Source organism: Anas platyrhynchos, chromosome 24 (assembly GCF_047663525.1).
Source record: "Anas platyrhynchos isolate ZD024472 breed Pekin duck chromosome 24, IASCAAS_PekinDuck_T2T, whole genome shotgun sequence".
Taxonomy (NCBI): Eukaryota; Metazoa; Chordata; class Aves; order Anseriformes; family Anatidae; genus Anas; species Anas platyrhynchos.
In genome coordinates this window covers 4,222,458-4,241,336 of record NC_092610.1, presented here as the reverse complement: position 1 = coordinate 4,241,336, position 18,879 = coordinate 4,222,458, and the positions used below count along the sequence as shown (strand labels likewise).

The window sequence follows — 18,879 nt, the reverse complement described above, 5'->3', positions numbered from 1 at the left end:
CGACCCCGGCCGATTAGAGGCGCGTTCCCTGCAGCCTCAGCACTTTTCCTGGCCTGTTTGCAGTGCTCCTTCCCACGTAGCAGCCGGCTCGGGCTGTCAGCAGCTTTCCCCCCCCCCCGCCTCGAGAGCAGCCTGGCAGAAGGAGGTGACCTGCCGCCACCTCTGAGCCGCGAGGGGCCGGTACCTGCAGTGCCCGGTGCTGTGCGAGCTGGCCCCAAATATTTCCCCAGTCCCTTCCCATTGTGCACCCCTTCTATCCGCACCCCTGCGTGCTTATCGTGTAGGAAAAAAATGAAAAAAAAAATACAAAACATCTAAAAATACCCCGGAGCCTATGCATTTGGTTAAACACCCCCTTCTCCTTCTAAACCAGGATGAAATTTCCCAGGTTAGAAAAGTCGGGAAACCCTCGGCAGCTTCTCTCCGCTCGCTGCCTTTCGCACCCCAGCAGGCTGCAGGAGCTCGGGGCTGTGCAGAAATCCCCTCCCCACGCTCAGGGTGACTTTGTCCAGGTTCTTCCAGCTCCAGCAGCTTGCCCAGGAGGGGAGCCCAGCCCCAGGGCTGCTCCTGGAGCCGAGCATCCCTGGGATGAAGGAAGAGGAGCCAGAAGCAAACCCAGGCAGTGCCCAAGCAGGTTGCAGCTCCTCGAGACCTTTCATCCTGCAAGCCTCATCCAAGAGCGCTGGAGGTGTCGTGTTTTGCCCCAGTTTGAGCGTATTAATGCGAGGAAATAAAACGCCACGAGGCTTTTTCCTGTGCTAATTCGCACACGTGTACCTGGCTGCACAGGGGCTCGTTAACGATATTCATTGGAAAAAGGGTGGCGAAGGAGAGGCGGCGTTTCCTCGAGGGGAAACCCAGAGCAGAACCCAAACACCCGGTTTCCAGAAAGCCCCGATGATGGGAAACATGCAACGGCTCACTAATTACTCAGGCAGCGAGAGCGCCCTAGTTAACGAGATGCTGACTGGACAAGGCTGTTGATTTAGTTCCGCGGCGCGCGGTAAGAAAGCTAAACAGGAAGGCAGGCGGATTGCTCAAGAGAAGTCACCTCAGAGCAAACAGCGAGCTGGTCTGGGGCGAGACCCTGCCTTGCCTGGCCCCCGGGACCCCGTTGGGCTGGTGTCCAGCCGGGCCAAACCCCAAGGACGAAGGGAGGCACCGCGGCACCGTGCGGGGCTCCTGGTGAACCCCTTGGTGTTCCCTCTGCGCTTCGCCCCTGGCCAGAGAGCGGTACCCTGCAGGGGAAACCCGAGCGCCTGGCCTTGATGGGATGCAGGAAGGGTGCCCGGCCTCGTTATGGGGTGTGGGGAATTTTTCTGCTGGAGGAAATGGAGCCTGGCAGCGATTGCATCGCTTGGAGCACGGAGGGGAGCTAAATTGGAGCGTGGTCCTCAGCTCCGCAGCACCGCCCGCACCAGCAGGAGCTGCAGCACGAACACAATGGGAACAGTGGCTTGTACTGGTTTGTACTGGTGAAGGGCTCCTCGTGGCTCTGGAGCCTTCTCCAGCAGCTTGGGGGAGGAGGAGAGCCCCGATGTGCCGCAGCAGCGGGTCCCAAACCCCGCAGACCCTCTGGCGCTGGCGAGGGCTGGGGCTGCAGCCAAAACGCCTTTGGACTCCTGGCCCTGCAGAGATTTCCTTGGGCAGGAAGCAAAGGGCGGCCGAGCCTCCTGCACAGACACCTCTCACGGCACCATCCCAAGGCAAAGCCAAACCTTCCCCACCCTGAAGCCCCCAAACCACCCCCGAGCAGCCCCCGCTCCCTGCCCCAGCCCCTTCAGCCCGCTGCGGCCAGCGGGGCGAGCTGCCTTCCTCCCCTCCCCTCCCCTCCCAAACCAGGCTGGTGCTCACCTCTCCAGACCAGTTACAAAACAAATTCCTGATGCTTTGAAGGATTTTCAGATCCTTAGGTTTGTGTTTTATTTTTTTTAAGGCACTACAGCCCAAACCTGCTGCCCCTAGGGCACGCCACGTGAGCCAGCACCCCCAGCAAGCCCCAGCAATTAGGTGAAGAGGGGAAGGGAGTGCGTTTCGGGGTAATTACCGGCCGGTTCTGTCGGTTTATTTCTGCTGTGGGTTTCCTGCTGCTGCAGGTACAGGCTGTCAGGCTGCAGAACAGTTTATTCATTCACATATTAAAGCCCCAGCTCCTTGCCAAGGGGGCTGTAAGTTTGGAGAGCAGACATTTATTCAAGTAATTACTTTAAAAAAAAAAACATGCACACAGAACTAATCCTCTGGGTTAGTGGATCTCAAGAAATGCTTTGCAAGAGGTTTTCGCTGTGCCCTGAGGACCCGGCCACCTTCAGCTGCCCAGGTCAGCACTCCTGGAACTGCAGCCTTTGAGCTTCGGGACCCTCGGCACGGGGCGAGCTTTCTGCTGGAGGCAGGCGAGGGGCAGCCAAACACGAGCTCACCCGGAGCTGGTGGAGCGGGGAGCAGCACTGACCTGGAAGTCTCATTTTTGACCCCAATTTCAGGTGGCTGGGATCAGTACGTAACGCCGTTTTTAAGAGCGTTCGACCGCTGTCAAAATCGTGTTTTCCTACAGCTTTGAAATAGAAATGGAGTAATCACAACCCCAAATAATAAATATATATATATAGAGAGAGAGATATCCTTCTGCAAACACTCAAACTGCTTTAGAAGCAGTGGATAAACCGCAGAGAGAAGGAAGTGTGCGCTACCAGATAAAGGCAGGAGCTGGCCATTTCTCACCCGAGCCCTGGCCGGGAATTGCACAAATCACCCGCAACCCACCCAAAATCCTCCCTGCGGCTCCGCCAGGGCGGACTCGAGGCGGCCCCTTGGGGGGGGACAGCGAGGGCTGGGGGCTCTGAGAGCGGCCCTGGCTCTACCCACGGACTCGGGGCCGAGCCTTGGGCAAATCTGCCCTTATCTGCCTCCCTGCCCGCTGTAAACGGGGATAATTGGGCACGCTCAAGGGTATGGCAGCGAGGTTTGCGCTGCCCTCAGCAGAGATAAGGTGCCGTGCGAGCACTCTCTGGCACACTGACACACTTGTGACGTTGGCACCTGTGGTGGAAGGCAGAGGAGGAGGAGGAGGAGGAGGAGGAGGAGGAGGAAGCAGACACTGCTGGGGATGCAGAACCCAGCCCAGGAAGGCTCCCAGGCACGGGGCGCACCGGAGCCGTGCTCTGCTTTTGCTCCTTCTCGCTGTGGTTGCTGCCCCCTCTGCTTTGCCAAGGCTCGCGGCTCACCCAGCGTGCTGGAGCCCAGCAAATTGGGGAAGAAACCGCCAATTCAGGTGGGAAACCACACCCAGAGAAAACAGCTGGGGGCTTCCCCAAAGAGAGGGAAAGAAGGCTGCTGTCCGGTCTCCTCTCCATCCCTGAAACTAAAATGAGCTGCATTACGTGCCAGGAAGGTGCTGGGACGAGCACACAACAGGACCCCCAGGAGCCACCCTCCAGGGCTGCTGTAACGATTCCTGGGGGTGCCAAGCCAGAGGGGAAGGGCGAGCCGAAAAGAGCGAGCCGAAAAGAGCGAGCCGAAACCCATCCCAGCCTCCTGCCACAAGCCCCCGGCCGCACGCAGCCTCTCCCCTCCCAGGCCGGGGAAGCCAAAGAGCTTGGAAGAGTAACCGGCGTTAAAAGGCTGCAGCACCCATGCAAAACCTTCACAGAAACTATTTTTCTTCCCTGTGTTTAACGGAGAACGAGGGCGTTTGCCAGCATTAAGGAATCCCAGGCAAACGGTCACTTTCTGCATGCAACTCAGGGCTTTGAAAAAGAGGAGTTTGAGTGGGAAAAGCCTTCGCAGGGCTCCAGCACAGCCAGTGATTGCATTTTCCTCCTCCCCAGTGCAGGCAGCGCCCTGGGAACACACTCACAGCCAGGACAGGGCAGGAGGGGAGGCGCAGGGCTGCTCGTCCCAGGGACACCCCTCGGCAGGCTGAACCGCGGCTCCCCGAGGGCCTGGGGTGCTCCCAAAGGGCAGGCAGCTTTGGTTCCCACCTTCTGCTGGAGAAGCAGGAGCTTTATGAATAAAAGCCAATCTGCTTTCCCTTCCAAACAGCCCCGAGATAAGGGGAAGGCAGAAGCAGGGCCTGCTCATGCTGTTTGCACGGGTACCTTAAGGGGAAGCGCCCCGTTATCCTCTCAGCTCTTTGTTCCCCACCAGCTTTGTTTCTGCGCCCTGCCTCGCTGCGGCTGGGGAAGGAAACCCAGAGCTGCTCCGAGGGAGGCAGAGCGGTGCTGGGGAGCGGGACGTAACCAAGGAACACGGAGCCTAGCAACAGGCTGGGTCGGGAGGATCCGAAGATAGCAGAAGTGGGAGCCAGGCAAACAATGGCACCAGGGGCTGCAGCAGTCCTTGGAGCAGGCAGGAGCCAAGAGGGGATGAGTCAGGGCCAGGCAGGGCAGGGGGGTGTTTTTTTTTCTTCTTTCAGGCAAATAAAAAGTGTCAGACACACACAGACAAGTTGTTTTTTTTTTTTAAACACTTTAACATTTGTCAGAGTTTTTGTACAAATCAAAGCATCCCTTTTAAAATCTCCATTATTACAAACATACAAAGGAACGATGTTATTACTACAAATTATCAGCTACTCAACTTTGTCACAATTAAAAAAAAAAAAAAACCTTAACAGTATATACAGGGCCTTTCTCCCTCTGTTTGTTTCTGTAGCTTGAGGGAAGCAAAAAAGCAAAGCCCCCAATTTAAAAAAAATCCCACCAATGCACCTCAGTTTCTAAAAACGTGTGAAGTATAAAATTAGGTGAGTATTTTCCTGCTGTCACACTCTGGCAAAGTGTAACAATTTTTTTTTTCCCTCACGTCAGAAGTATCTTTAGAAGAAAAAAAAAGATGTGGCAGAGTGTCTGATGCTGCAGCACGCTCCTTCCATGCCGGAAGCCAACATCAAAAAAGTGCCTTTGAGTAAAAGTCGTCTTTAGCAACAAAAAAAAAAAAGGAGAAAAAAAACCTCACATCTAGTTAAAAGCTTAATAAAAGCCCTGACAGAGCAGCCAGCCCTGCCTGGAAGGGCAGCTTTTCTCCTCGCCACCACCTACCGTCAGCGCCGCTCCATACTAAGGTCTCGTCCCCTCCTCCTCCGCCCCGCAGGTCTCCAAACCCTGAGATGTTTCCTCACGCCCTGAAGTGATGCCCAGGAGCGCTCAAGCTGCTTTCCCCCGGTGCCAAGTGCTTTTTGTCCCCCCCAGGGGACGTGGGGAGCCGGGGGAGCGCCCACCCCGGGCTCTGGGGGCTCTGCTGCGGCTCTCAGCCGTTTCTGAGCGGCGCATCCCTGGTGCAGGGAACGTTCGTAGCCCTTTTATTCTGCTGGCTTTTCATCAGCAGCGAGAAATGTCCCCGGAGAGCCCCAAGAAACACTTCCTGGCTTGGGTTGCTGCCTGAGTAAGCGCTTTCCCGGAGTCAGCCTGGCCTCTGCTTCTGCATCTGGCAGGGAGAGGGGGAGAAGGGGGCGAGCGTAGGAAGCAGCCGAGCCTCAAACTCTCCTCGCGTGAAGAAATGGAGGAGGAGAGGCTCGATCCCGCCAAGCCCCAGAGGCCACCGAGTAACCAGGGCTGGGATGAGGTGGGTCTGTCTGTATCGTTAAGCTCTGGCGCCCAACCCAACGGCTAGCATAACAAAACAGGAAAACACCAAAGCCAGCAGTCGGCTTTGCCAGGCTGACACTGGGAAAAGGAAAAAAAATTAAAAAAAAAAAAAGAAGAAAAAACAAAACCGAAACCCCTCCAAGATAAATACAGAGCCCCCATTCTGGAAGCGTCTTCAGAAGGGGTGGACGAACCGTTCTGAGCAGTGGCACAGCCTCCCAGGAACGTCTGTCGGGCTGGTGATTTATCGGCTTCCTTTGGAGGAGGGCGCAGTCCCAGACCAGTCGGGCTCCCAGCGCACACAGCTCCCGTCCCATCTGCGGAACGAGGGGCCTCACAGCAGCAGGTCTGAGCCCTGCCACAAGTCTCTAACGCAGCAGGTTCCCGGGTGCTAATAGAAAGGGGGTGGCAGTGGTAGAAACTGGTCGGGAAAACACTTTGTCCGGCCAGCAGTGCTTTGGGGAGGAGTGGGGTGGCTGGGACCTGTCCCCGCGGATCGCCACGGGGCTCAGCAGAGGTGGAAGCCAGACACACTCGAGCGTGCTGTCGAAAAGGCAACACACAGCAGGCGTTTCCGTCGAGGCTGCAGCAGTGGGAGAGTGACAACACCGAGGTTTTGGCTTCCAGCAGTCAGGCAGGCCTCCCGGACTCCTTGGCTAATGCTGGGGAAAGCTCCCAGATCGGGGGGTTTGGTTTTACGGGGAGGTTATTGCTCCCGACTTCTCAGGCTTTTTGCCCTTCGATAGGGCAGCTGCTTGCTTCAGGAGTTCTCTGTTCTTGGCCTGAAAACACAGGGAAAATGGGTATTTAATGGCAAGGATCAGCATTAGCTCCTGGGATCCTAAAATTGCCTGGACAGAAACTGCTGTTTGGTGAGCAGGGAGGCGGATGGGGCTGTGCAGCACCTCAGCCCCACCGCCCAGAGAGGGCTCTTCCCATCCCTCCCCATCACATCCCCCTGCTCTAACACAGCCACGGGAGGTTAACGGGGCTGTGGAGAAATCAGACAACCACAACTCGCGTTAACCAGCCACCTCGCCAAGGTCTCTGGGACCAGCTTTCAATCCTCCTCTTCCCTTCCAGCAGCCACCATGGTCTGGCAGCGTGAGAAGCGGTGGAGAAAAACCCTAGGGACTCGAGGCCCTGTCTTGACTCTTGTTTTAGCAAGTCAAAGGCAAACCTCTCCTAGCCTGCATCCTCACTGGTGTGCAGGGTGGAACAGCTCGCTCTGTTCGGCTTTGTTTCACCCCTGGTTTCTTGAAACGCTGCCAACATTTTACCAGAGTTTTACCAGGACTCAGCGCTGCGCTGCCTGCACCCTGCAAGGAGCCTCCCAAATCCACCAGAGCACCCAGAGAAAGCAGCTCGGCTCTCTGGTTCACACCAAATTAAAATCACAGCAACTTACAAACGAGGCTCTTTGGTCCCTTTTCACAAAGTCCTGAGCTCGCTCACCTCTGGCCCACACAGTGATTGATGCCGTACCCATAGGGTAAGGGGCTGAACCCGCACAAAACCAGCCACAGCCCTTCTGCACTGGTTTGCAGTGAACGATTGGATACACAAAGGTGGTTGGAGGAATTAAACCCCCTGCTCTGGTGCTGCGTGGGGTAAAGCAGCTGCTTCTACCTCCTGGCAGGCTGGGAGAACACAGCACCCCTGCTTCCCCTCCGTGCAAAGACAAGACAAAATAACCCAGGAGCACATTCAAAAAGGGAACCATGTGAATGCTTCAAGGCACCTACAGCACACCAGGAGGATTTGAACTTTTATTTTGGCATCCGTGAGGAAAGTTTCCAGAGCCTCAGTCAGCACCAGCTGCAGGAACACATTCGGGCAGCAGAGAGGAGGAGCTCAGGGCGGTCCCACACCGAGCACAGCACAGCGCAGTGGGCGGCAGACACGCGAGCCCCTCTCCACCCACGGTGGCTGTGGGCAAAGCTGCTCGCGGGGCTGCCGCTTCCTCTTTCCCCTCAGAACCTCAAAACTGAGCAAGTTTAAGGCTGTCGGGAGGTGCCCGGCAGCTTTTGAGGCAAGACAACCTCCTGGAACTACAGCAAAAGGCTCCCCGGGGACACACGCTGAGCCAGCAGTGCGCCCCGCCTCGGGAAAGCACCGCACGCAGGGGGGGCACCTCCCTGTCAGCCCCTGGCTTCAGGAGGCAACCAAGAGGTGGAGGTTTGTGCCTGCTCCCAGCCGCACTAAGAACATCAGGTCATCCTTCCCAGGCCCAAAGCCACGAGACAGAAACAGCTCGGGGCTGAAACAGGATCACAAAAGCAGAACAGGCAGAAGGCTTTGGCTGCTGTCGGCCCCTCAACCACAAACCAAAGCGCTGCCCTGCTCTGCAGGGTGGGAGCACACCCAGCCCCCTCCGGGCAGGCTGATGTCGCTTCAGGACGTGCTTTGTGCAGGGGAGCTCATGGGCACCAGCCTTCTGACAGCAACTGCAGCCTCCCAAACCCGTCTTCCTCTCTAATAATTAACTTGGGTGTGTGCAGCTGGAGGAGGGGCTGTTTTCTCAGCAGGAATATAAGCCTTTTGTCTTCTCCCCTCCCATTTCTCATTGCTAGGGCTTTAGATCATTATAAACCCCGGGGTAATTAAAGGGTGCAAAGTTCATTTCTAAGGCTGCCTTCTTCCCTGTAACCAGCTCCCCTTTGACCCCATCTCTTCAGCGGCTCAGAACGCGTTGGGGCTGATAGCCTGCCTGGTGTTCCCAGGGCCGTGACAAAAATCCTGCTCTCCCTGTTCCCTCCAGCTCAGGGACTTCTTTATTTGGACTACGGAGATAGAGCGCTAAGGGAACTGCCGACTGCTTCCCGATCTTTGTTCCCTTTGCTTACCGGCCACATAAATCACGTTAGGAGCTACGAGGAGCTGACAGAGGTTCTGTAACCTGGAGGAACGGGTTCAAACCCGGCGTTGGCAATAGTAAAAACAAGTCTGATGGTTCCCAGCTGGTCCACAAGGGACCCAGCACGGCACTTCACAACGCAGAGGGCCTGAGCCCGAGTAGAGAGCAGCAAGAAGGATGTAAGGAGGGGTTACAGAGCACTGAGGCGTGGTGCGGGGCTGGGGCAGAGCAGAGAGGCTTGAGGACAGGGCTGAGAAGTGTTAGCAGAGCTGCCTGTGCAAAGGCTCACGGGTTGTTCTCACCAGGAGTGTCCTCAGCCACTCCTAGGTACAGCGAATTAAAACAAAAATGCTGTCACCTGTAACTGCTCCATGACCTCCTTGTGCGTCTTCTCCATCTGGTTCATCTTTGCCCTCATCTGTGACTCCTGGTACTGCAGGTCGGCTTTCAGCTCTGTGATCTGCAGATAAAGCAGGAGCGAGTGCATGAGCTGGAGGAAGGAATGACTGCCTTCACCCCAGATGCACCCTGACACAGGGAACGCCTCTGAAGAAGTTGTGTCAGACTACCCGAGTTTGGAAACGTGCTGGGGGAGAGCAACAGGACCCAAACTGCTCCACGGAGCTGCACAGAGAAGCAGAAGCGCCCAGTGTGCTGCTCTTATCCTGCACAGGGCAGCGGGATTTCTCTCTGCCTTGCCCCCACACGGAGGTGTCTGAAACCGGCCAGAAAATAGCCCTTTATGGAATGAGAGCCCCCCAGGTGGGTCCCAGAAGCCTCTAACTTTGGAAAGGAGGCAGCCTGGAGCCAGCCAGAAAGCCTCTTGCTGGTTGCAGCAGAAAATGCTAGACTCTGCTGGAGTGTGATCTGTGTGAACGCAGCAGCTGTCAGCGTGCTGTGGGGAGGGGAGCGAGCCAAGGGCTCTACCTTCTTCTCCTTCTCCAAAATCATCTGATCCTTCTGGTGCAGCATCTTCTTTAAGGTAGCCACCTCCTCCTTCAGCTGGGCGATGATAACGAAGTGGTCAGTGCCAGGAGAGTCCAGGGCGAGGTCCGGAGAGAAGCTGCAGCAAAGAAGAGGGCAGGACTCTCATCACAACCCCTTCTCCTCACCGAGGCAGGGAAATCCCACAGATGGCACTCGGTGGAGAACAGGAATTATTCATGACACACACTGTGGCCTCCAAACATGCAGGGTCTGGAGGTGTTACCTGGATCCCTGCCCTGGATCCCACAGAGAATTTGGGAAGCACCCGAGATGCTGGGCAACAGGGTCCTCGGGATAACCCGAGTTGTGTCACTGCACCACCAGCAGGGGCACAGGACTGCTGGGGGCGAACAGCAGCCAGCATCTCCAGCAATCAAGCAGTAACGATCCATTTTCAGACCAAAGAGCTGAGGCCAGCAATCAGAGAGCTGGTGAAACTTTACGCAACCACTTAGGAACTCTCCTCACTCACAGGCAGTCCTTGGATGTACAGCAAAGCTCGGCACTCAGTGTAAACAAACATTCTGGCAAGGAGGGAACATGAAAGAGACACAAATAACCCCTGAGTTAAACAAACAAAGCCAAAGGAGACACCTAGATTAAAGTCAGCCCCGTCCTCAGCAGGGAAAAGGGGAAAAAGACAGGCTGGACTTCAGTATTTCGATTCCACCATGACACAGCAATGTAGGAAGAAGCTTTGTTACTGCTTCAGAGCAGGAAGGGCTCTTCAGGAAGACAGACAAACAGCCGAGGGCATTGCTCATCAGCCAGCTACTCTGACCTTAAGCAATCAGCTGAGAACGCATCCGGACATCAGCCACCCTCCTGCGGAGGTAATCCACGCATCTTCCTCCAAGACACCCAGGATCTGGGCAGCCACCCCCAGTGTCACACTCCAGCAGATCGCAAGATACGATAAGCTGCAGCCACAGGCCCAGGGAGCTCACCTGATCTCTGCCTGCCTTCTGTTCCTCACCGCTGTAATGCTAAGCTTGATTTTTATCTCTCGGTGCTAAAAGGGCAGCACACTCCCAGCCACACACCTCTGAAATGGCTGTATAAAAATTTAACGGTAATAAAAAAAAAAAAAAGGCAACAAAGCTTCACCTAGAAGATAACGGCCAGACTCGAAGTTATCAGCCAGCGCTGCTGCCATAAAGATAAACAGCCAGGGTTACCTGAATTCGGGCATTTTTTGAAAGCCTCCCGAGTAGGCCAGCACACGTCCCGAAGCTTAGAGGCAGCTCTAAAGCTGGGAGGTGCAGCGGATGGGGCAGGCAGGGTGTGGAGCCAAACAAAGCTCCCCCACGCACGCCGCCACCCCCGAGCCCTGGCCGGAGAGCTCTGGCTGCTCACCTCACACAGGGGGCTCCTCCAGAGCCTGGAAAGAATCCATCTGCTAATTAAAAGCACAGCCCTGGAGGGCAAGGACGTGGCAGCAGATGGGGATCTACAGAGGGAAGCTGGAGAGGGGGAAGCTTCACAGCCCTGAAAGCCACAGGACAGCCCTGCGGCAGCGGGAGGGAAAGCTTGGCAAAGGAAAAGTCAGAGCACAGGGGAAGCGCTGTGCACGTTTGCCAGAAAAGTCATCCCAAGTCACAGCAGGTCCCCAGGGACACGGGGTTTAGCACTGGCTCCTCACACTGGGCAGCCCTCAGGCACAGCAGAGGTTCAAACACGCGTGCTGGAGGAGAGCAGCTCCATTTTCAAGCTGTTCCCAAGCACAATTTCCCCAAAGTGGAGGCTCTGCAGCGTGCTGGTGGGTGCTCAGCACCTCGCTGGTGCTAGCAGTAGCTTCAGTTTCCCACTCAGCGCAAATATGCTGGGGAGGAGAGAAGGGAAGGAGGGGGAAAAAAAAAAAAAAAAAGCAGCCTCCACACAGGAAAAAAAATGAAAAATCAGGTCTTCCTCACTGAATTCTATCAGTTAAAACAAAGTCTGGCGTGCACCGCTGCCTTGCCCAGGCAGGCTGCCCTCCTGCTGCGTCCTGGGGTGAGGAGCAGAGCGGGGAGATGCTTGGTTTCCCCGAGCAGGAATCATCAGCTCCCTGGCAGCTCCCGTTGCAAGCAGCCAGGAGGCGAGCGCGGCCCTGCCACCCAGCGGGGAGAAGGGACAGGAGGGCCACCAGCCCTCCACCGAGCGGCACAGGGCTGGAACCAGAGATTTGGGGCCTCCACGGATCCTCCTGCCGAGGATGTGGAGCACAGGCAGGTTTTCTGCTGCCCAGCTGCTGCAAAATCCACCCTCAAAAGCGTCAGTGGGCAAATTAATGAAGCTTTCTCATCCCCCCCCCCTTTTTTTTTTAAAAGGGTTTCGAGTCAGTAATGAAAGCTTTCTCTCTTTAACTCCACGTTAAGGAAGCCTGAGGCTCCAAAATTAGAAGGAAAAGTGACAGATGCTCATCGTTCCTTCAGCAGATTAAGAATAAAAACCAGCAACCAAAGCAAACCAGCAGCACCCAACACGTCCCCATGGGTGAGCTCCGTCCCAAGGGGCTGTGCCCCCGGCCGGGGAGGTGTGGGCTCTGTGAGTCCCAGCAGCCTCAAATTCATCCCGCAATTAAGGGACTTGATGAGCTACCACTGCCTGCAGTGGAGACAGAAAAAAAAAAGAGCTCTTCCACAGACACCTGCCTCTCCAGAGAGTGGAACAGAAACTAAAATGACTGCCCTGAACTCAACACCTGTTAAAGGACTGAAATCAGGCAAAAGAAAAGCCAAGCTTAAAGAGTTTGCTGTTTATGTCAGGCTGCTGTTAACAGGCACAAAGCAGGCTGAGCTTACAACAAAAACACTCTGTTCCCAAAAAACCATCCAAACCCACAGGAACCAGCACCGAGCTCCCACTTCCCCTATCGCCAGCAAAAGCAGGAGCAGTTCAGCCCAAATCCTAGTGCTTGCAGCAGGAGCCGGGACACTTCCATGCTACCAAGAACATTTTTACTCAATGCAGCCCTGGCAGAAGGGGGTGAGGAGGCCCAGGCCCCGCTGGGGCACAGCAGAGCCCAGGGCTGAGGGGTGCTGGCAGGAGAGCGGGGTTTGTGGGGCACGGGGTGCTGCAAGCTGTGCTGGAGTCACTGCTGTTACCCCCTCTCGGAGCTCCCCCAGCGAGGAGGAGCCCCTTGGGTACCACCCTGCTGCCAAAAACCCTTGTGCCCCACCACAGGCCCTGACCCAGGCTGATTCTGGGGTGCCTTGAAGGAAATGGTGTAAGAGGGGAGGCTTTTAAGGGGGGTTCCTCCTCAGCAGCTCCACAATCACACTTAATGAAGCACCATTATCATTCCGCTCAGGAAACGCAGCCCCGTGTCTATTTAAGGCAGCTGCAGCTCGCCTGCTCCACAGCACATTGCTGGAGCCCTTCAGGAGCTGCTAAAATTGCACTCGGTTTGTTACTGGGACTCATCAAGAGCCCGTGGCACAGACCACAGCCTTGGCAGGAGCTGGACTGACACATCTGACGTGAGAGCAAACAGAAATAAAGGCATCTGATTCCTCCAACGACTGCTCCTGCTTTGCAAGCAAATGGCTAGCAATGAGACCTTTTGCTTCTTGGGGAGGTTCACACCAGCAGTGGTGCTACAAGGGGTTGATGAATCTCACCCAGGCTTTAACGAGCAGATAAAAGCACCTGGAATCATCTGCAGCCCAGGGAGCAGGGGCAAAACGGGGCTCCAGAGGGAAAGCAGCGCTGATGGGCAGAGATCTGGTGCAGAGACCGGTCTCCAGGCTCTCCTCCAGCTCCCCCAGCATTACGGGCAGCCGGATGACTCCTCCACAAACTGTGCTCAGCTCCCAAGCCACAGTCAGCCCTTAGTTTCTTCCCGTTTTAATAGAAAATATGGTTCTGGCACCAAGTGGTCTTGTAGACCACTTTGTGGGAATCACTGCCCTATAAAATTGCTGAAATCCTCTTCCCCATACCAGCATTTCATCTCTAAACACTGCCCAGAGGTTAACGGTATCTACAGGAGAGGTGATGTGATCTTGAAGAGACCTTCAAGGCAGGCAGGCGGCAATTAATTACCCGGTGCTCTAATGAACCCTTTGGCACTAAAAAGCCTACGCTCTGGTCCACGCTCCCAATTCTCTGCTGTTTGGAAGGAGATCCATCGAGAGGGGCAGCTTCCAGGTCTGAGACACTTCCCGGGGAGGGAGGGCAACAGGGGGGAGAAAACAAGAGGTGATCTCACTTCAGGATGTCAGTGCCTTGAGAAACAGGACAATGGTGGGCACCGAGACTCGGGTGGGAAGCAGCCCCCTGCGCCAACGTGGACGGGGCACTCTGGATAGGGGGACAAAGCATCTCGGGAGAGGAAGGAACGCTGAGAATCAGAGAGGAAAGGGAGGAATGAAAATATGCATGTACAAGACCATCAGAAAATAAAAAAAAAAATCCATCTCAATCTCCTGTTTCTGCTAGCGACTCCCGTTGTGCTGCGCACGCAGCCAGCGTAATCCAGCACAAACTGTGGCAGCAGAATGGGACCAGCTGCGTCGAGCAAAGCTGTCTGATTGCTTGGCCCTCCCCCCGAAGGCAGGAGGGGAAACGGGAGGTGGGTTTTGATCCTCTCCTCCGAGGCCATCTCCCTGCAGAGCAGTCTGACAGCCCAGAAAGCACAAAAACTGCACAACTCGGCAGCGTAGCCGGCAGCCACCCCTTCCGTGTAGCTGCAGGGAGGGGATAAAGCTGAGCTGGCTGCAGTTTTTGTAACTCTGGTGAGCTCAGCCAACGAGCAGCTCCTGTTCTAGCAGGCACAGGTACCCCGCATTCCTTTCTTTTTGCAGTCTGTGTCTAAAGGCCAAGTCACGCTGCCCTGCTGGGTTCTGGGAAGCTGCTCACGCAGCCCCTTTAGGTCCCAGAGCCCCAGATCCCTGCTCTAGCATAAAGCTTCCTGCTGCCCGCACACCACTCTCCTACGTGAACCTTCGCCAGACCGCCCACCCACAATTTCCCCATGTAGCAGGCTCACCTGTCACCATTGGCAGATATGGCATCAAACTTGGCTTTCTTCTTTGGGATTTCGTTCTGAATAGAAGAGGTGGATAAGGTTTTCTGGCTAGAAAAACAAGGAAATCGTATGTCAGAACCTGAATGATTTGCAGTCAAAGAGAGAGGAGCAGCTAAATATTCCCACCCACTTTGAGCCTATTAAGACAAGGTTTCCTAGCACAAGAACGAACAATAAGAAATCATTCCTTGAAGAGCAGCTGGAGACTAAAAATAAACAGAAAACAACGCGTCAGCCAGATCAGTAGGTAGGTGAGGAACTCATGCTTAAAATCTGCATTTCAATCAAGTTTTACAAACGCAATTTCGCTTTAATTGTACACAGGTTCAGCAAGTCGAATCGCTAAGCAGCACCGGCAGACTACAAGCCTACACCAGAACAACGGTGCTTGCAAAGCAGCGACGCCTGACTTCGCCAGATTCCCCCAAACAACAGAAAACTGCCCAAACCCATCACTGTTTCGTGGTCCCGAGGCCAAGGCACTGCTCCCAATAACTTCAAGGTGTGAGGAGCAGCCAGGAATCCTCCTTGCTCACCTCGGAGCAAGCCCAGCCCGACAGAAGGGCGCGTGCAGGTTACCTGTTGTAATGGCTGCCGCTGCTGAGCCTGCTGTACTGCTCCTTCTCTTGCAGGCTGGCTCGGGACGAGCTGCTGAGGTGTTTGCACTGCTCTTTGGTCTTCTGTAGGACCCGTTTATAGGACAGTGTACATAACCAGCAGAGCAGCTTTCCGTCCACCTGGAGGGCACGAAAGGGAGACAGTTTTGTCTTGCTTCCTGCCCGCAAACGAAGCACAGCGAAGACAAGAAGCACCTTGGGGCTTTAAGATCACAAACAAGCAGAGACTCAAAAAGGATCCCTCGGGAGCCTAGGAAGGGTAAGAAGTGCATTTGGCACGGCTGGTGCGATGCAGGCAGCACTCAGTAACAGCACTTCTGCTAACTCCAGTCCCTGTCAGGCTTTGCTTACAGGCTGAAAGGCATCACCCGTCCATCAGGGCAGGCAAATGGCACTGACACCGTTCCCCACCCCTCTCCCCCAGCAGGCACCTCGCGTTTCACTCAGAGGCCCCTTCTCCTTTGCCCCCTCACCTACCCTCTGGCCAAACTCAAGACATCCTTCCCAGCACGCCTGGCAAAGGAGCAAGGGGGCTCAAAGATTAAAAAGCTCCCAAATCAACTCCCACAGCAAAGCCCAGCTCCAGAAACTATTTCCCACTCAAGAGGCACCCCCTTCAGAAAAGCCAGGCAACAGGTGATGGGGCAGGCAGTCGCCGCCAGCAGCCTCGTTCCCTCCTCAGGCCCCTTTGAGGGGTACTGACCTTCTTCCTGTCATCCTTCCTGTCAAACGCACACTGCTGCTTGCACTGCTCGCAGGAGTGCGGCGGCCCGTACTTCTTCTCGGAGTTGGTGCAGCGCTGGCACTTGTTTCCGATGAACGCTGCGATGATGTTGCAGTACTGGCAGGGCTTGGGCTTTAAGGAACGAGACCAACAAATATTGTAGTGCCTCCTAACGACATTAACACTCTGCTCCTTCCCCTTTCTCCCCAGGGCTTCAGAATGTTTATTTCCCCGTACCAATCTAGCTATAATGTCGATCCAGGAGACGTAACTGCATTTGGGCCCCTGGTCTCTAGCTAAGCGTGTTTAGCCGCGACACCTCGACCGTTTATGAAGCGCTAGGAAATCTCCAGCAATATTTATCACCAAAATAGAAACAATCAAAATCTCTGCTTCAGCTTTCAGAAAAGCAGGAAAACGGATTTATCCCTGCTTCCTGCAGCAGTCTCAGTTTGTACGGCCGTGTTCTTGTTTCTATTGGATCTCCAAGAGTTCATTTCCTGGTCTAAAATGATGCAGAGCTGCTCTTTTCCATACTAACAGAAGAGAAAGGTAAAAGCTTCACGCTTGAGGGACCTGCGAGTTATTGATCAGTCATGCTATTATGACAGAGCCAGCCCATAAACTGCTCTGGGATCCAGCAGGATAAAGACAAGAAAGATGAAAGGACAAGAAGAGGCTGGGGTGAACGGGCCCCGCTCACTTACTGTGCCATAGAGCTTCACGTTCTGAGCACACTTCTTGCATATCGTGTTGGTTTTGCTGGGAAGAAGCAAAGAAGAATCATTTTATTAACACTTCCCCCAAGAACACCAAACCTCCGCGGTCGGGATCCCCCCGCAGGCTCCCTCTCCAGTGACGAGACCGCATTCATCTGCACCGGGGACTCCGATATCAAAGCGCGCTTCCCATCCCCATCTGGTCGGGGCTAATTTGGCAAAAAAAGTGGCATTACGGGGAGGTATCTTTTAATTAAGGCATCCCCAGATGATGCCAGTTTTTTGTCCTTACAAACACAGGCGTCTGATCGCCGGCTAATTGGTGGCAGGCGTGATTCAGCAGCGCCAGCCTCACTCCTGGAGGTCTGCGCTCAGCTACGAGGTGAGGGCAGGTCAGCACAGAGCTGATTTGTCCCCACACCATGTCCACACGCTTTGTGCTCACCCCATCCTGGCTTTCCCCATCCTTCCACTGTAACTTGTGAAAACGCACAAGAGCAGAAGCACAGGAAGCGTATTAAGGAATAATTTGGGGCAGCAGGAATCAGGTAGGAGAAAACTCACGGGCGGGTGTGCCCAGAGCCCTCAGCGGGTGATGCAGCTGGGCAGTGACTGAAATAAATACCCAGGGGAGAGGAAGAGATCCAAGGGCACTGCGTGGGCACAGTGACTCGCCCAACAGACTCATGAAGACGACCAAAGGTCTCCCACGTCTCCCGGCGCGACAGCGGGGCTCAGTCAGAGGCGTGCAAACACCACGGCTCCGTTGTAGGGCCGACCTCGGGGCGGGCACGCTTACCTCTCCTGCTGGAACTCGGTCCTGCAGTAGGTGCACTTGACGATGGGGTGCGCGATGCGGCACTCCTGCCCCGAGAGAAGCGGAGGGTGAGGGGCAGCGGCGCCGTTCCCCAAAGCCCAGCTCCCCTCGGGGCCTCCCCCCCACCTCAGGCACTTGTCAAACCCCAAACGTTTCCTCCCCGTGGGGCCAGGAGCAGGGTGACAGGCACAGAGCGTGGCACGGGGGATCCCTGAGTAAACCCAGCCTCACCCCCAGGGCTCTCCCCGTACCTCGGGACCCCCCAGATGCCCCAAATACTCCCCAAACATCCCCCTAACGGCCTCGTGGCACCCTCCTCAACCCTCCAGGGACCCCAGAACGCCCCTGAACAGCCTTCAAAGCCCTCAGATCCCCCTGAGGAGTGGCCCCCAACCCCCCAAATGCCTTATCTTTACCTCAGAAAATCGCGTGTCCCCCCCCACTTTCCCTCAGGATGCCCCCCCTTCCCTCAGTAAGCCCCCCAATTTCCCTCAGAGGACCCTCACCTTTACCTAAGGGTCCCCGCTTTCCCTGACCCCCCCCAATTTCCCTCAGAACCCCCCCTTTTCCCTCAGGACCCCCTCCCCTTTACCTCAGAGCCCCCCCCTTTCCCTTAAGACCCCTTTTATTCCCTCAGAGGACCCTCAATTTTACCTCAGAGCCCCCTCTTTCCCTCAGAAACCCTCCCTTTACCTCAGAGTCCCCCCCTTCCCCTCAGAGCCCCCCCCTTTCCCTCAGAGACCTCCTTCCAAGCCCCCCCTTTCCCTCAGAACCCCCCCCCAATTTCCCTCACCACCCCCCTTTCCCTCAGGACCCCCCCCATTCCCTCACAGCCCCCAACTCCCTCAGAGGCCTCCTTCAAAGCCCCCCCTTTCCCTCAGACACCCCCTCAATTTCCCTTTCAGCCCCCCCTTTTCCCTCAGAAACCCTCCCTTTACCTCAGAGCCCCCCCCTTTCCCTCAAAGCCCCCCCTTTTCCTCAGGAACCCCCCTGTTTCCCCTCAGGGCCCCCCCTTTTCCCTCACGGGCCTCCCTCAGAGCCCCCCCTTTCCCTCAGGAAACCCCCAATTTCCCTCTCAGCCCCCCCAGTTTCCCTCTCAGCACCCCCTTTCCCCTCAGGACCCCCCCCTTTCCCTCAGAAACCCCCTAATTTCCCTCTCAGCCCACCCTTTTCCCTCATGACCCCCCAACTTCCCCCAGAGCCCCTCCCTTTCCCCTCAGGACCCCCCAACTCCCCTCTCAGCCCCCCCTTTTCCCTCACAGCCCCCCCTTTCCCCTCAGAAACCCCCCAATTCCCCTCCCAGCCCCCTTCCCCGCACCTTGCAGAGCTGCTGGCCCTGGCTGAGCGCCTCGAAGGGGAAGCGCTGGTGGCACTTGGTGCAGGCGTACAGCGCCGCCATCCCTCCGCCGCCGCTGACAGGCGCAGCCCGGCCCCGCCGCGCCCGCCCGCCCCCCTCTACCTCCGCCCCGCCCCCTCCTCCCCGTTCCTCCCCTCCCATTGGCCGCCTCCCCCGCCGCTCAACCCCGCCGCCGCTCCTCATTGGCCGCCGCGCGCGTCGCCCC

General features: G+C 56.0%; 1 protein-coding gene across 2 annotated transcripts; it reads right to left on the bottom strand.

The window, feature by feature from the left end:
• Positions 1 to 4,462: 4,462 nt before the first annotated feature.
• On the bottom strand, positions 4,463 to 18,779 carry FAM76A (family with sequence similarity 76 member A). 2 transcript variants are annotated; one of them, XM_027444024.3, is made up of 10 exons: positions 18,636 to 18,779; positions 17,300 to 17,364; positions 16,489 to 16,543; positions 15,761 to 15,913; positions 15,020 to 15,177; positions 14,402 to 14,488; positions 13,622 to 13,753; positions 9,370 to 9,505; positions 8,801 to 8,902; positions 4,463 to 6,367 (listed from the first exon to the last, which is right to left on the bottom strand). In XM_027444024.3, the coding sequence occupies exons 1-10, from the start codon at positions 18,714 to 18,716 to the stop codon at positions 6,281 to 6,283; spliced, it is 1,056 nt and encodes a 351-aa protein (XP_027299825.1). In that variant the 5' UTR covers positions 18,717 to 18,779; the 3' UTR covers positions 4,463 to 6,280. The 2 variants fall into 2 exon arrangements, with proteins under 2 accessions (XP_027299825.1, XP_027299826.1); XM_027444025.3 differs by lacking the exon at positions 13,622 to 13,753 and having other exon boundaries at positions 4,465 to 6,367.
• Positions 18,780 to 18,879: the final 100 nt, after the last annotated feature.

What these genes read in the sequence shown, in the direction of transcription:
- FAM76A (XM_027444024.3), bottom strand. Translation starts at nt 18,716, where the DNA reads ATGGCGGCGCTGTACGCCTGCACCAAGTGCCACCAGCGCTTCCCCTTC. An exon ending in ACCGAGTTCCAGCAGGAGAG is followed by an intron (nt 16,544 to 17,299) that starts GTAAGCGTGCCC and finishes GCTTCTTCCCAG; the next exon opens with CAAAACCAACACGATATGCA. An exon ending in TTTTGGAGAAGGAGAAGAAG is followed by an intron (nt 8,903 to 9,369) that starts GTAGAGCCCTTG and finishes CTTTATCTGCAG; the next exon opens with ATCACAGAGCTGAAAGCCGA.